The sequence below is a fragment of the Malania oleifera genome, chromosome 12 (genome assembly GCF_029873635.1).
Source record: "Malania oleifera isolate guangnan ecotype guangnan chromosome 12, ASM2987363v1, whole genome shotgun sequence".
Classification (NCBI taxonomy): Eukaryota; Viridiplantae; Streptophyta; class Magnoliopsida; order Santalales; family Ximeniaceae; genus Malania; species Malania oleifera.
In genome coordinates this window covers 74,100,054-74,113,729 of record NC_080428.1, presented here as the reverse complement: position 1 = coordinate 74,113,729, position 13,676 = coordinate 74,100,054, and the positions used below count along the sequence as shown (strand labels likewise).

Below are 13,676 nucleotides of genomic sequence, written 5' to 3'. Positions count from 1 at the left end.
ATTCTTTAAGCTTGAACTTTGTGAGTTCCATGGTCATAGAAAAATGTCATCCTCTTGTATGTTTCATGGTTTTCCCTTTTACATCTTTTATTGTGCTTTAATATTTAAATACCTATATACACACTCAATAGCATAATTGAATGCATTGATTTGTTATTATCAAAACGAGATTAAACCTTAGGCCAACAATGATCAAAACTAAAAAAAACAATGCATATTTAAATATTGGAAATCAAACAATTAAAATGATTGAAATTTTAAGGTGGCAACTAGTTTGAGATCATTTTAAAATTAATTTATAAAATTATATTTGAATTTAGTATTTAGTATTCAACCTTTAATTTTACCAAACTACTCCTAAGACTCTCAATATTAATATGAAGAACACCACTTAAAAATACTTTCTTAAGCTTAACAATTTAAAATTCAAATAAATTTTAATAAAGTACTAATTTTTACGCAAACTCATAAAAATTCAAAACCAAACACAAACATGATCATCAGTCCCCCAACTTGTTCCACGACCAAATTTGGATGCTCCGTGGCCCTTTGACCTGTCCGAAGCCCTTGCGTAGTTACTTCTCAATTTCTCTGTTTTGATTTTAAAAAAGTGATATAGGAAGTAGAGAAAGTGTTGCAGGGAAGAGGAAGCAGCAGGCATGGATGCCAATAGCGGCGAGGACTTCGCAGTGGGTTGCTTGCTCTCCATCAAAACCACATTGGGAGACGACTTTGAAGGTCTAGTCATCACTTACGACCGCCCCTCCAATATTCTTGTTCTTCATATCCTTTTTTCTACCTCTCTCAATGATCGATTGATCAAGTTATCAATCTCCATTATTTGTAAATTTGTTGTTTATTCTGTGTGCGTCGCGGCTTTAAACCCTAGAATATTTTGTGTTTTCGCGCCCCCCTGGTTTTATTTTTCGGATTCCATAACTGGGTTTTGATGGGCACAAGAGGGTTCGAAATCAGGGCCTCGGCGAAACATAAGGCTACTGAAGGCGAACTATATAAAGGAGTTCACTTTCTTGGGTCAAGCTGATGATCCTCTCGAACCCAAGAAATGTTACCTTGATCTCAACACTCTCCAAGCGCGGGAGGAAGCAGCTTTAAGGTTATTATGAAGTTTCAATAACAACCCAGTTTGGAATTTTGATTTAGTTAATTTCTAGTTCCTTTCATTTGCTTCAGTTCTTAACGATTTGAGATTTGATGGGGTGATATGCAGACAAGCGGAGATTGACGCTGAGAGGATAGGTGTGGGCGTTACTAGTGATGCTCAGGGCATTTTTGATGCACTGTCTAAGACGTAAGTGCCTTGGGCCCCAATTTTTACACAATGACAAATCCGCTTTGCCCTGCTCATCTTTTGTTTTGTGACATTTGCTAATGTATGTGCTTCAAGTTCAAAGTTTATAGTTATAGTGCGGCTAAATTTATGACGCCTGACACACCAAGTTGCAGTCATAGACATTTTTCCTTTTGCATTAATGAATCATACCATACTCATGATGGCAGCACAAGTTATCGTTCGAATATTGTGTTTAATTAGCAGGGATTTCTTTCTTTTGGAAGTTATACTTCATACTCTTTGTTCACAGTTTTATATTTCATTACAAATATTGTAAGCAAGGGTACATGCATATTGAGAATAAAGAAATCCTTGATTGATGGCCAAAGAACCTTTCATTCTTAATAAAGAAACCGTAGCATTTTTTCTATCAGTTATTTACCATATTAGCATGCTTGTTGTTTATGAAAAAGAAAAATGGCTGACCTTAACTCATATGGGCCCCTTAACAAAATCACAGTTTATAACTTGAGAAATTGTGTAATAAATTTTTTTTTGAAAAGTGAAGGTTTAGATGGATTTCAGTTGGTAATCTATACAACTGCTGTAAGAGTATTTGTTAATGTATATTTTGAGAAACAAATAATTATATCAGGAAAGATATAAGAATATGCAATAGAGAATAAGGCAGCTATTCTTTAGTCTCCCTTTGCTATTCTGTCAAAGAAATCCCCCTAAGAAAATAATTTTTTGTACCGCTTGATGCCAAAAAAACCACCATGCTCCATTAACAGAGAAAAGAACCCCTGAAAATTCTGGCATTACATTTCAGCCAAATTCACCAAATCATCGCAAGCAAAACATTTATCCTTAACACTTTCCTCACCTAGAATAATTCAAAAATCAAAACTGAATATCTAACATTACTCTCAATTGAAAGATGAAAAAATAAGGTACATTCATCAAAAGAATAAAATCACATCACTTTGTCATTCAAGTAAAGAATAATATGAAAATTTCTAGAAGGTAAACACCCTTGAGTAAGGAAGAAATTAACGATGGGAGCATCATGGAGACTAGGTAAGCCATTAAGATAGGCAAAAGCTCATAAAATGGAGCTTTCTTCAATCCAAAAATCTTCTTAAAACCAAAAATTCTCACCTATAACAATTCTATATTTCACTTATGGAAAGTACATGTGTGCAACTCAAGAAATAAATTCCCAACTTGCTCATTTTGTTGATGTCCATGTCAAGCCATCAGGAGTCAGCTTTTAAAGGAAATTGCTGTAACCAATTTTCCCACCACGAAGATGCTTTTAGACCTTGATTGTCTCAGCCCTTGTCTTGAATGACACATCATATCTCACCTAACCAAATGATCTCTCTTTACTAAGCAAGAACAAGAGGAGCTCGAACATAAACAACCTCCAATGGAGTCAACTTGATGGAGGAATGATAACTGGTATTATACCACCATTCTGTCCATGGGAGCCATTGCACCCATTCTTTCGGTTTGTCACTAGCAAAGCAACGAAGATAAGTTTCCAAGCACCTGTTAATGATTTCAGTTTGCCCATCCGATTGTGGATGATGTGCAGTGCTCATATTCAATTGTATTCCTTGAAAGCAGAAAAGCTCCTTCCAAAAGTTGCTAGTAAAGACTCTGTCACAATCACTAACAATAGACTGAGGAATTCTATGCAACTTGACAATATCTCAAAAAAAGTGCGAGCAACACTTATAGTAGTATAAGGGTGAGTTATGGCACATAAATGAGCATAGTTTGTGAGACGGTCCACAACAACAAAAATAGTAGACTTACCACGAGAAGATGGTAGTTCCTCAATGAAATCCATGGAGATATCAATCCAAGCTTCTTCTAGACTAGGAAGAGGCTGTAGAAAGCTTGGGCTTTTCTATCATTGACAAACATCACATTCTACCACAAAATTTTTGATTTCACCCTTTGTTTCCTTCCAGTAAAATTCCTGAGAAATGCGCTTGCAGGTTCTAAGAAAACTAGAGTGATTGGTAGTTGGTGATGCGTGTAATTCTTGCCGTATGGTTTGCTTGTGGGCTGAATTAGGCACCGATAAAATCCTCCCTTTATACATTAAGTTTAAAGAGTTCCGAAGGTAAGGAGGGACTGAAGTTGGCTTTTGGATAATACCTTTAGTCTCTAGATTTTGCCACCATTCCTTCCTAATTTGTTCAAAAGTAGTACATGCAAGTGCATAAATAGCTATAAGTTCAACTTGTTAAGGACGTCATGATAGTGCATCTGCCACAACATTCTCGGTCCCTTTTTTTGTAAATAATCTCATAGTTATAGCCTAACAACCTAGTGACCCACTTTTGTTGTTCCATGGATGAGATTCATTGCTCCAAAAAATACTTCAGACTCTTGTGATCAGTTCGGATTTGGAAATACCAACCAATTAAATACGGTCTCTACTTTGTAACTGCATGCACCATGGCTAGCATCTCTTTGCCATAAACAGACATGCTGCTGTGGGATGGAGAAGGAGCCTTACTGGTAAAAGAAATGGGACATTTGTCTTGCATTGAAACTGCACCAATGTCAACTCCTGATGCATCAGACTCAATGATAAACACCTTGTTGAAATCTGGGAAAGCAAGAACTAGTGTGGTGGATATTGCATAAGCTTGACAAAGGCATGTTCAGCTTCCTCACTTCATTTGAATGCTTCATTTTTCTGTAGAGCGGTCAGTGGAGCGCTAATCTTTCCGTAATCCTTGAGAAACTTACGGTAGTAACCAGTTAACCCCAAAAATCCTCGCAACATTTTGATTGTTTGTGGAATGGGCCAGTCTATCATCACTTGTATTTTAGAAGGGTCAACTGAAACACCTTCTGGGGAAACAATATGCTGAAGGTATTCCACATGTGATTGAGCAAAATTGCATTTAGATTTCTTGACAAATAGATGATGCTCACGAAGAGTGGTGAGTACAATTCGCAAATGACAGAAATGATCTTCAAGAGATGAGCTATATATCAAGATATCATAAAAAAATATAAGAACAAACTTACGTAGGTAAGGTCGGAAAATGTCATTCATGAGACTTTGGAAGGTCGAGGGCGCATTGGTTAACCCAAAAGGCATAACCAAGAACTCGTAATGAGCATCGTGAGTTCTAAACGCAGTCTTTTGAATGTCATCTTTGTTTACTTGAATTTGGTTATAGCTTGATCTCATATTGAGTTTGGTGAGCTACTGGACACCTCCCAACTCATCTAACAATTCATCCACAACAGGGATAGGATATTTATCCTTTACAGTGTTCTTGTTCAGTGCTCGATAATCAACACATATTTGCCAAGAGCCACCTTTATTCTTCACCAGTAAGATAGGAGAAGAATATGAACTAACACTTGGTTAAATTATGCCCGCATCTAATGTTTTTTTTTTTTTTTTCACTATCTTTTCTATTTCTACTTTCTAAAAATAAGGATAGCAATGAGATCAGAAAATTTTGAAATAAGATAGTGTAGCCTTTCATCTTGGTTATATTGATGTTTTGACTATGGTGCTCGAAGTTGTACCAAGCAACCATCGTTATGACTCTTTTGAGGATTAGGATAACCAGCTAACCAACTAAAGCATGAACTGAAGAAGTGATAGATTTATCATTATCATTAGATTCCTTACCTTCTTGATCTGAGTAAGGGGGTCATCCTCAACCTCTTATGGCTCCTGCACTGGTTCAATCATCAACAGTTGTCCCTTTTTGCAACGGTGCCCTCTATGCCACATCACAATGCCAACACAAAACTTTTGTCATTCTCTCTTTAAGTTCCTCTTGAATCAATTATCTGGCAAGAGGATTACAAAGAGCAAGTGGTGTGATAGTGCTGCTATCATTTTGCTTGCTAATGGTCTTGTTGGAGCGATGTCGTTCTTTTCCCAATTTCTCTTCTTCTAACCATGCAAAGGAAATTGCAGCAATCATAGTTCGTGACTAACGTACTTTGCTCTCATGCTAAATGTCAAGTAGAGACCTTCAATAAAAGTACTGAGCAGTTCACTTTCATTCAAATCTTTAGACTATTTGATAGCTACTAAAATCGTGTTTGGTACTCCAAGACAGTGCTGGTTTGGCGTATTTTAGCAAGCTCTCCATCGATATTCTCATATTCGGTGGGCCCAAATCATACAAGTATTCTAGAAACAAATTTTGCCCATGAAGGCGTTCTATAACGAGCTTCAAGCCATTCATACCATTGAATAGCATCGCCATCTAGAGTAATAGAAGCAATCTCAATTTTAGATGTTTGTGGAGTGGGGTGAAAGCAAAAGTATTTTTTAGCCCTAGAAACCCAACTAGTAGGGTCATCATTGCCCCACCGAAGAAATTCCACCTTTATATGAGAAGGATCACAATCACGCCTTCTTTGGTAACCTCCTTTGCGCACGTACAACTGCTTCCTACAAATTAGCTGATGTAGAGGCATTATCTTCTCCCTCTTTGTGGGAGGATGTAATTAGAGAGTGATGCCTGGATCTCTTCAAATTGAGACTTAAACATATTGCTAAGTTCAAGCTTTAGCCTAGCTTCCATCTGGGACTCTACTGAATTTTCTGAGGCCATCGCGTCTGAGTGAAGACCAAGAATTCCAAGATGTTGCTTTTGTTGGAGGGTTAATGGCATCCACAAGAACACTAGCTTTGATACCAAATGATAAGATTGGGTTTTACCATGGAGAAATTGGGAAAATTTTAAGAAGGGAAAATAGTAAGAGAAAATAGGGTTTGATCACTTCGAGGGGGCCTACCTCCAAATTAGCCAAAGGCTATGAATTATGTTTTTGCTTTGATAGAAAAACCCTATAGGGTTACATATATAGGGTAGGGAAACTTACTCCTATTAGGAATGTAAAATATCCCTTACATATATAGGGTAGGGAAACTTACTCCTATTAGGAATGGAAAATATCCCAATACAAGTCCTTGATGGACTCAATCCCAATTGATTTAGGAATCCTAACACATTGGATAAAAATTCCAACATTAAATAATCCCAACATTAAATAGAATTCATTGGGAATCATAATAGTTTAATTAGAAATCCCAATTGATTTGGGAATCCTATCATTAAATAGAAAATCCCAATTGATTTGGGAATCCTAATTCTTAAACTAGAGACCTTCTCAAAAACTTGTAAAATAGTTAACACATTAGAAAAAACTGTGTAGGTCCTCAGACAAGAAAAGGATGATATCATTGGCAAACTTTAAATTAGAAACAGGAACTTCTTTTGCCCCCATCTTAATCCCTTGTACCCCTATCTACCCCACTTAGCATCCTGCCTAAGACATCCACAATGAGGGTGAAGGAAAGGCGACAAAGATCCCCTTGTCTAACACCTTCCTCCCCCCAATAAGATTTATATCGAGATTGAGACTGCTGTTAGGTAAGATTGAAAACATAATAGAAGAAATGCAACCCCTAACCCAACTTTACCACTTACACCTAAATACCTTCTTATCCAATGGCCTATCAAGAAACCTTGACCAAATTCAGTTATAAGCCTTTTCAAAGTTAAATTTCATAATAATACCTTTTCTACCTCTCTTTTGAACATCATACACTGCCTCACTAGCCACCAAAGCTTCACCGAAGATCTGCCTACCACCATTAAAAGCACTTTTGAGTATTAGTTATGATACCAACAGCACTCTACAAATAGCACTTCATCAAAATCTTTTAAACAATAATAATAAACCTAATATGCCTAAGGTCTCTAACCTTGAAGGTGAATATAATGCTCTTCCCTACCACACCACTAACAAAAAATTCAAAAAATTTCATGAGGTCACTCTTAATCACACCTCAATCACCTTGAAAAGAATACCATGGTAATTTTTTATATCCTGGAGCCTTATCTTCTCCCATCCTGAAATATAAAAAATCGTTCTCCCCAGACCTTTGCAAAAGGTCTCTCTTGGCATTTAGTATTATCATCAGAAAATATGCACCGCTCCCTTCTGTCATGGTCAATGATTTTCTTCCTCTGCAGAAAAATACCTAAAAAACTCAATTTCCTCCTAGTAACCACATGGTTTTTAATAATATGAACCCCCTCAACCTCTGACCCTATAAAATTCTTCCTTTTACCCCTGGCCTACCTATGAAAAGACCTAGTATTGCAATAACCTTGTTGCACCCATTTTAATCTAGTTTTCTGTCTCCCAGCTAATCTCCCAAGTCAAAACAGCCTTCTCAAACTCATATAAAAGATGTACCCTTTTATCAGTCAACTCCTCCATAGATTTCAGCTTCTTCTTCACAAACATCAGCTTATTCATGAAAAGAAAATCCTCTTCCCCTCAAACAATTCTTAATTACTCGTGCAAAAGAATGATGAGACGACCACATATTTTCAAATATAAGAAGAATAAAACTCCACCTAACATGACATAATTAAGGACAAAGGGCAATGATTACATATAACCCTCGGCCAAGTCACCTGGCAAAGATAAGGAAACATGCCATCCCACTTTAACGTAAGTAGGAATCCATCAATTCAAGTAGCTATAGCCAGCCTCAAGCCAAGTAAAATTCACATTTACCAAGGGTATATCAAACACATTGCACTCCTGAATAAATTTATTCCCTTGAACACCCTCAAGCTCCTTAGAAGAGTGTCTAATGACATGAAAATCACCCCCTAAACTTCAATTCATACTTCATAGAACATAACCTATAAATAGATGAAAGCTCCTTACCAAAAGACTGCCTGAGCCTTCGACAATTAGGGCTGTAAACTATGTAAATGACTACTAACCGCTGCCTCGAATCTCTGAAAGGATAGAAAATGAAAAAGTCCTCTATAGCCAATTCATCTCTAGAACCATCTTAGTTCCCAATGACAAGAATACCTCCATCAACCCAAGCGAAGGCAACCAATTGCGACCCTAACACTTAAAAATCCCACACACTTCTAACATCAAAGCTATTAGCTACTTCTAGCCTAGATTAAAAAAGCATTCTTTATTCAATGCAATAAGAATTGTTGCATTCAATTTCAACCACTGTATTAAAAATTGTAAGAATATTTCCTAGCTACTTGTTAACAAAACGCTCTACATTGCTTTTAGGAGGATGCTGTTCATTCCTTATATTTGGCATTGTATGTAATTTAACAAAAATCAATGCAAATTTTTATTGCATCTTGTGCCAATGCATAGACCACCAAATTCAAGGCTCAAAGTACATACTTCCAGACACACTTAAGGGCTAACTTGTCAAAAAAAAATCATTTTGATTTTCAACTTCTAGTTTTTCAACAAGTTGTAAAAATGCCACCTTGTTTTCTGGTTTCTAAGATTTGTATTAAAAAAGGTAGACAATAAAGGATTTATTTAGTCATGGAAATTGGTTACCATTTTTTATTTTCCAAGTTTCCAAATATATATTTTTTTGATCAGCAAAGAAATATTACTAGAAAAATATTGGGCATCAAGAGATGCCATTCAAGTACACTGAAAACAACAAATGACAAAAACAAAACAACGGTCTCTAAAGTACATCCAGGAAATCAAGAATAACAGAAAGTCTCTCCGAGGCATCCCACCATGTCAACCAGATATCATAGATATCCAGTTTTCATTGCAAAGAAGAGACCATCCCATTGAAAGCCCTTTCATTCCTTTCTTTCCAATTTACCAAAAAATAACAAGGGGGATAAAGGTAAGAGCTCTTCTTAACTTGCTGGAGCGAATCCCTGCACAAGCCCAAATCTCACCCTCAACTGAAGCTGTAGTGACTCATTTCTGTTTGACCTTGGAAATGGCAAAGCCTCTGGCTCATCTGATGATGATTCTAGAAAATCTTTAGCCCAGTGCAGATTGGATAACAAATGCATACATAATCCATGAAGGCTCAACTACCAATAAGCCTGGCTCTATTATCGTCCTCTTTACCCTTTCCTTGGGCGAGAGTAGGACATAGGTTTCAGATGGGGAATGCGACAAGACTGGATGGAGAATCAAATACAAGGCTACAGTCTTAGAGAGATGAAGTTACAGTGGGAGACAGTTCTCCTAGTGCAGAAGAACCTGGTCAGTTTGTCAGTGTATGAGATGGTAATTGTTCTTGCAGGAGAGATCAAGGAGTTTACACATCGGGCAGCATTTTTAAACAACTGCAATCCTCTTTTGGTGATGTTGCAGGGGAAGTGGAAAAAAAATCAGAAAAATGAGTTTTCAAAGAAGGTTCTAAGGTGAATGGTGAAGGCGTATAAGGTTGCATTCGGTTGGCTAAGACTTAGGGACCCTCTTTGCTCTAGTCATGGAAGCATCTAGTCTCATGGCAAAGAAAGCAGAGGAATATGTTTCTTTTGTCATCCCATGCTCAGAAGCCAATAGACTTAAGGATATTCAGAAAAGATTCCTTTGGCAAGACATGGATGAGGACTTCAGATATGACTTTGTGAAATGGGGGGTCGTCATGCATTCTCTTCAAACTGGTTGCCTGGGTCTCAAATCTCTAACTGGTTTAACAAAGCTGTCCTTGGTAAATTACTATGGTGATCCATGAATGAAAAAGGTCTTTGTTCGAGAAAGATCATTGCTTCAAAATATGGCCTCAATCACAATGATTGATCTCTAAAGAAATTAGTGAATCCTATGGGGTAGTAGCCTGGAAATGGATTTGGAAAGGTTGGAAATTTTTTTTCCATGTTAGCCACTTTGAAGTGGGACGTGGGATGATATTTTCTTTTGGCATGACACTTAGTGTGGGCTTACCCCACTTAGCTCTAAATTTCCTTGCACATTTTCAGTTCGGTTCAGATGCTCTGTAAGTACTCATTTGCATCTCAATGGAGTAATCTGGGGCATTACCTTTGTGAGAAATGTTCACAATTGGGAGCTTAACAACTTTGCTGAATTTTTGGCTGCTTATATAGAGTTCCGTTTTGGTTTGCCTCAAATGAGCTTAAGTGGACTCTTGAAAAAAAATGGAAGCTTTTCAGTCGGCTCATATTTCAGAAAGCTGAGAGAAACAATTTCCCCTAGAAATCCATGTGAAATCTCTAGCCTCCACATAGTTTCTTCATTTGCTTAGGGGGTGCCTCTGGGGAATATTCCTACTATTAACAGCCTACCAAAGGGAGATATTTTTAGCTAATAGATGTTTTGTGTGAAGTAGAGATTGAAGCCATTGATAGTTTCCTGCCCCACTGCAATTGGAAATCTCTGGAATCTGGCTGCTATTCGGGTTGGTCATTATGGGCTACTGCTATGAGAGTGGAGAATGAGATATGGGCTGGAGAGGCATTTGCTCAAGCAAAGAAATGAAAAAGCTTAAACTCTGACCCCTTTACCATTTAACACCATGTGGAGGGAAGAAACAGAAGCGCTTTTGCAGGATCATCTACATCACCCACAATTCTCAAAAGATAGATGGCTTACCAGTCTCACTAACTGGTTTAGTGGACTGTACATGTTAGACACACTAGCAAGTATTCCAGGCAGCTACATAAATTCTCTTCTTTTTTATCTTATCTTGGACCGCCTTTTTGGGAATTGAGAGTGAAATTTAAAGAGAGAAGATTTGGGGGGCGTTTCACAAAAAATTAAGTGTTAAAAGTTTTGAATACCGAATTCAAATATGATTTTGTAAACCAATGCTAAATTAAACTTGAACCGAAAATCTGAATTATACATATAATATATAAATGTGTGTGTGTGTGTGTGTGTTTTTTTTTTTTTTTTCAATTTGAAACTCCTCTATGCTTAGGATCATAAATATTAGATGAAATTAATAAGCAATTACATAAGGTAAAGGTTTTAATTTATCAAATAATATTTTCTTGTTATATATTTAATTAATAAGTACGAATAAAAATAATATAAATTTAATCAACTGGGTATTGAGTTTTTGTCATTATCATTTTCTATAAAGAATAAAATTGGAAAAGAGACCTCTGAATCCAAATCAGACATGTTTTCATGCCTGGATTTATCTGAGGAATTCTGAGAAAATTCAGAATTGTCACCAAACACTCAGTTCACTTATTTAGTGAATCAATTCAGACATGATCTCTATTTAGAAGCCATTCAAATAAAACAAACACCCCCAATTTAGAGCTCTTACGCAGTTATGCTGCGTAAGAGCTCATTGGCTAATCTTCCAAGTTATTTCATGTGCTTCTTTCCAATTCCCAGCTTGGTTTGCAAGGAGATTTAAAAAAATCAAAGAAGGTTCCTTTGTGGCAGCTTTGAAGGGAGCCAAATTACCATCTCGTGTGAGATGTGGGATAGTAAAATGCTTGTGATCCTTTTCTTGTGGGTTTTTGGGGTGGGCATGAGGCTGCTTTGGGTGTGCTGGATCTTATGACCATGAATAAGGCTGTTTTGGACATTTGGAGGTTTGTGTTAAAGAGACAATTTATGGAGATTATTGGGTGACGCTAATTTTGTTGACACCTGTAATTGGGGACTATGTAGAAGGCCTCATGGGGCAGGGTTATGGAGGAGCATCAGCTGAGCATGGGACGATTTTGCCAAAGATATTATTTTTTCATTTGAGGACTATGTTTCCATTTATTTTAGCTTTGACCCATGGTGTCGTGAACAACCCCTAAAGGTTTAGTTCCCTTCTCTCTTCTGTTTGTCTTCCTGCAAGGAGGCCAAGGTTGCAGGCTGCTTAAGGGTTGAAAATCACATGGTAACATGGGGCATTCAGCATAAATTGTTCTGAGACACTGTTCAATCAGTACCCTCTGTGAGAAGCTTTGTGGTAATGGCTTAATAGATAGAGGTGTGAACATGGCAGACTGGACCTACAGTGATTTTACTTTAAAATCCTTAGTCGTGTGTTAAGATGATTAAGTAGGCAGATGGGAAGCCTACTTGGAAGAACAAGGCACCTACTATGATTTCTTTTTTCAGGCAACATTGGAAAAAGAATAGGTGTCTTTTGTGCAAGGAACCAGAAGAATATATTAATCATCTCCTGCATTGTTCTTGGTTGAAGACAACTTAGATCTTATATATGCAAAAATAAAAATAAAAATAAAAACCGGCAGTAACAGCAGAGGCTGTTGAAAAGGAAGTTTTTGGTCTAGCTGAGGCTTATCCAAAACACTTTTGGATACCATTTCCGTGGCCTTTTTCTGTACTGTATGGAGAGAGAATTGCTAGGGCATTTGAAGGGATAAAAAATCTGGAAGCAATTATGGGCAAATGGTTATTTTTCCTGCATTTCTGGACGGATGTTTTATTTTATTTTTTATTTTTTTTCTGTAACCCTTGATTTCTACCTTTATTTAATGCAGTGCTTACTATACATAATTTCTCTGCACTTGGGTGATAAACTGATCTCCGTTTTACTAAGAGTAGTATATTCATATATTTGTTAATTTTAAAAAAAGTACTGAATAAGTGATATACAGTTTGATCTGTTTATTTTCTTTCAGTTTCAAATTCTGTGACGGATTATTTATCCTGTTCACGAATGAATAGCTGTTTTTTACACAACCAATGCCACTGGTTATATAAGCAGGCTTCCAGTACGTTGGGACAAGACTGTGATAGTTGTGATGAATGAAGTGCGCGTTAGCAGTCCATATCTCCCTGAATCTGTCACTGGAGGAACTCCTGCTGCCAATGAGCGTGTAAGGAAAGTGGTAAGATGCCCAAGATATACCAAATCTTGATTTGTGTTGTATATTTCCTGTAATCTGTCATTCTCATGAACTTAATTCATTTGCCACCTTCTTTATACTTCCATGCTCTTTCTTTAGATTGATTTTGAAAGGAAGAGGCTGCAAGCTCGTGTTGTTGGCCAGTAATATGATTTTATCTTTGCGACTCTGTAGCTATTGGGAGAAGTTTGTTGAGGTGAGGATTGTGATGGTTGTATCACCTGTACTCTTCAAAACTCATTCCAAAGGGCATATTATCCCATTGATCGAATTTTCTAGAGCTTATATAAAGAAGGAATTTGATTTTCACTCTTTATTTTCTAACTGCATGTTCATTAACTTCTTGATGATCACTTTTATATGTGATAGTTGGATTAAAATGCTCTTTTTATGCTGCATTTGGGACCATGGATTTCAAACTTTCAACTTGAATTGGGGTGAATTTAGACAAATTCTAAATACAATTTTATATTACATCTTATCAAAATCCAATACAAAATTAATCTAAGATGACTCCAAATATAGGTTTTAATACATTTATATTTTGGGTGTTTGAAAAGTTTTATTATTTCCAAACAGGAATGAATGGACATGTAAAGTAGCGATCGTACTTTGATTTTTGTCATGATTTCTTCAACAATCTAGGTAAATATGATTCTGGCATGCTGCAAAGTGCAGATCAAATATACATTTTCAGCTGCATC

At 36.8% G+C, this 13,676-nt stretch overlaps 1 protein-coding gene across 1 annotated transcript; it reads left to right on the top strand.

Moving 5' to 3' along the window:
* Positions 1-489: 489 nt before the first annotated feature.
* Positions 490-13,281, top strand: LOC131144372 (uncharacterized). Its single transcript, XM_058092980.1, has 5 exons — positions 490-784; positions 959-1,117; positions 1,232-1,312; positions 12,831-12,954; positions 13,072-13,281. The coding sequence occupies exons 1-5, from the start codon at positions 660-662 to the stop codon at positions 13,117-13,119; spliced, it is 537 nt and encodes a 178-aa protein (XP_057948963.1). The 5' UTR covers positions 490-659; the 3' UTR covers positions 13,120-13,281.
* Positions 13,282-13,676: the final 395 nt, after the last annotated feature.

Excerpts from the sequence above, each read along its gene's own strand:
- LOC131144372 (XM_058092980.1), top strand. The coding sequence starts at position 660 with ATGGATGCCAATAGCGGCGAGGACTTCGCAGTGGGTTGCTTGCTCTCC. Across the intron at positions 1,313-12,830 it reads TTTGATGCACTGTCTAAGAC|GCTTCCAGTACGTTGGGACA; the intron begins GTAAGTGCCTTG and ends TTATATAAGCAG. Across the intron at positions 12,955-13,071 it reads ATGAGCGTGTAAGGAAAGTG|ATTGATTTTGAAAGGAAGAG; the intron begins GTAAGATGCCCA and ends CTCTTTCTTTAG.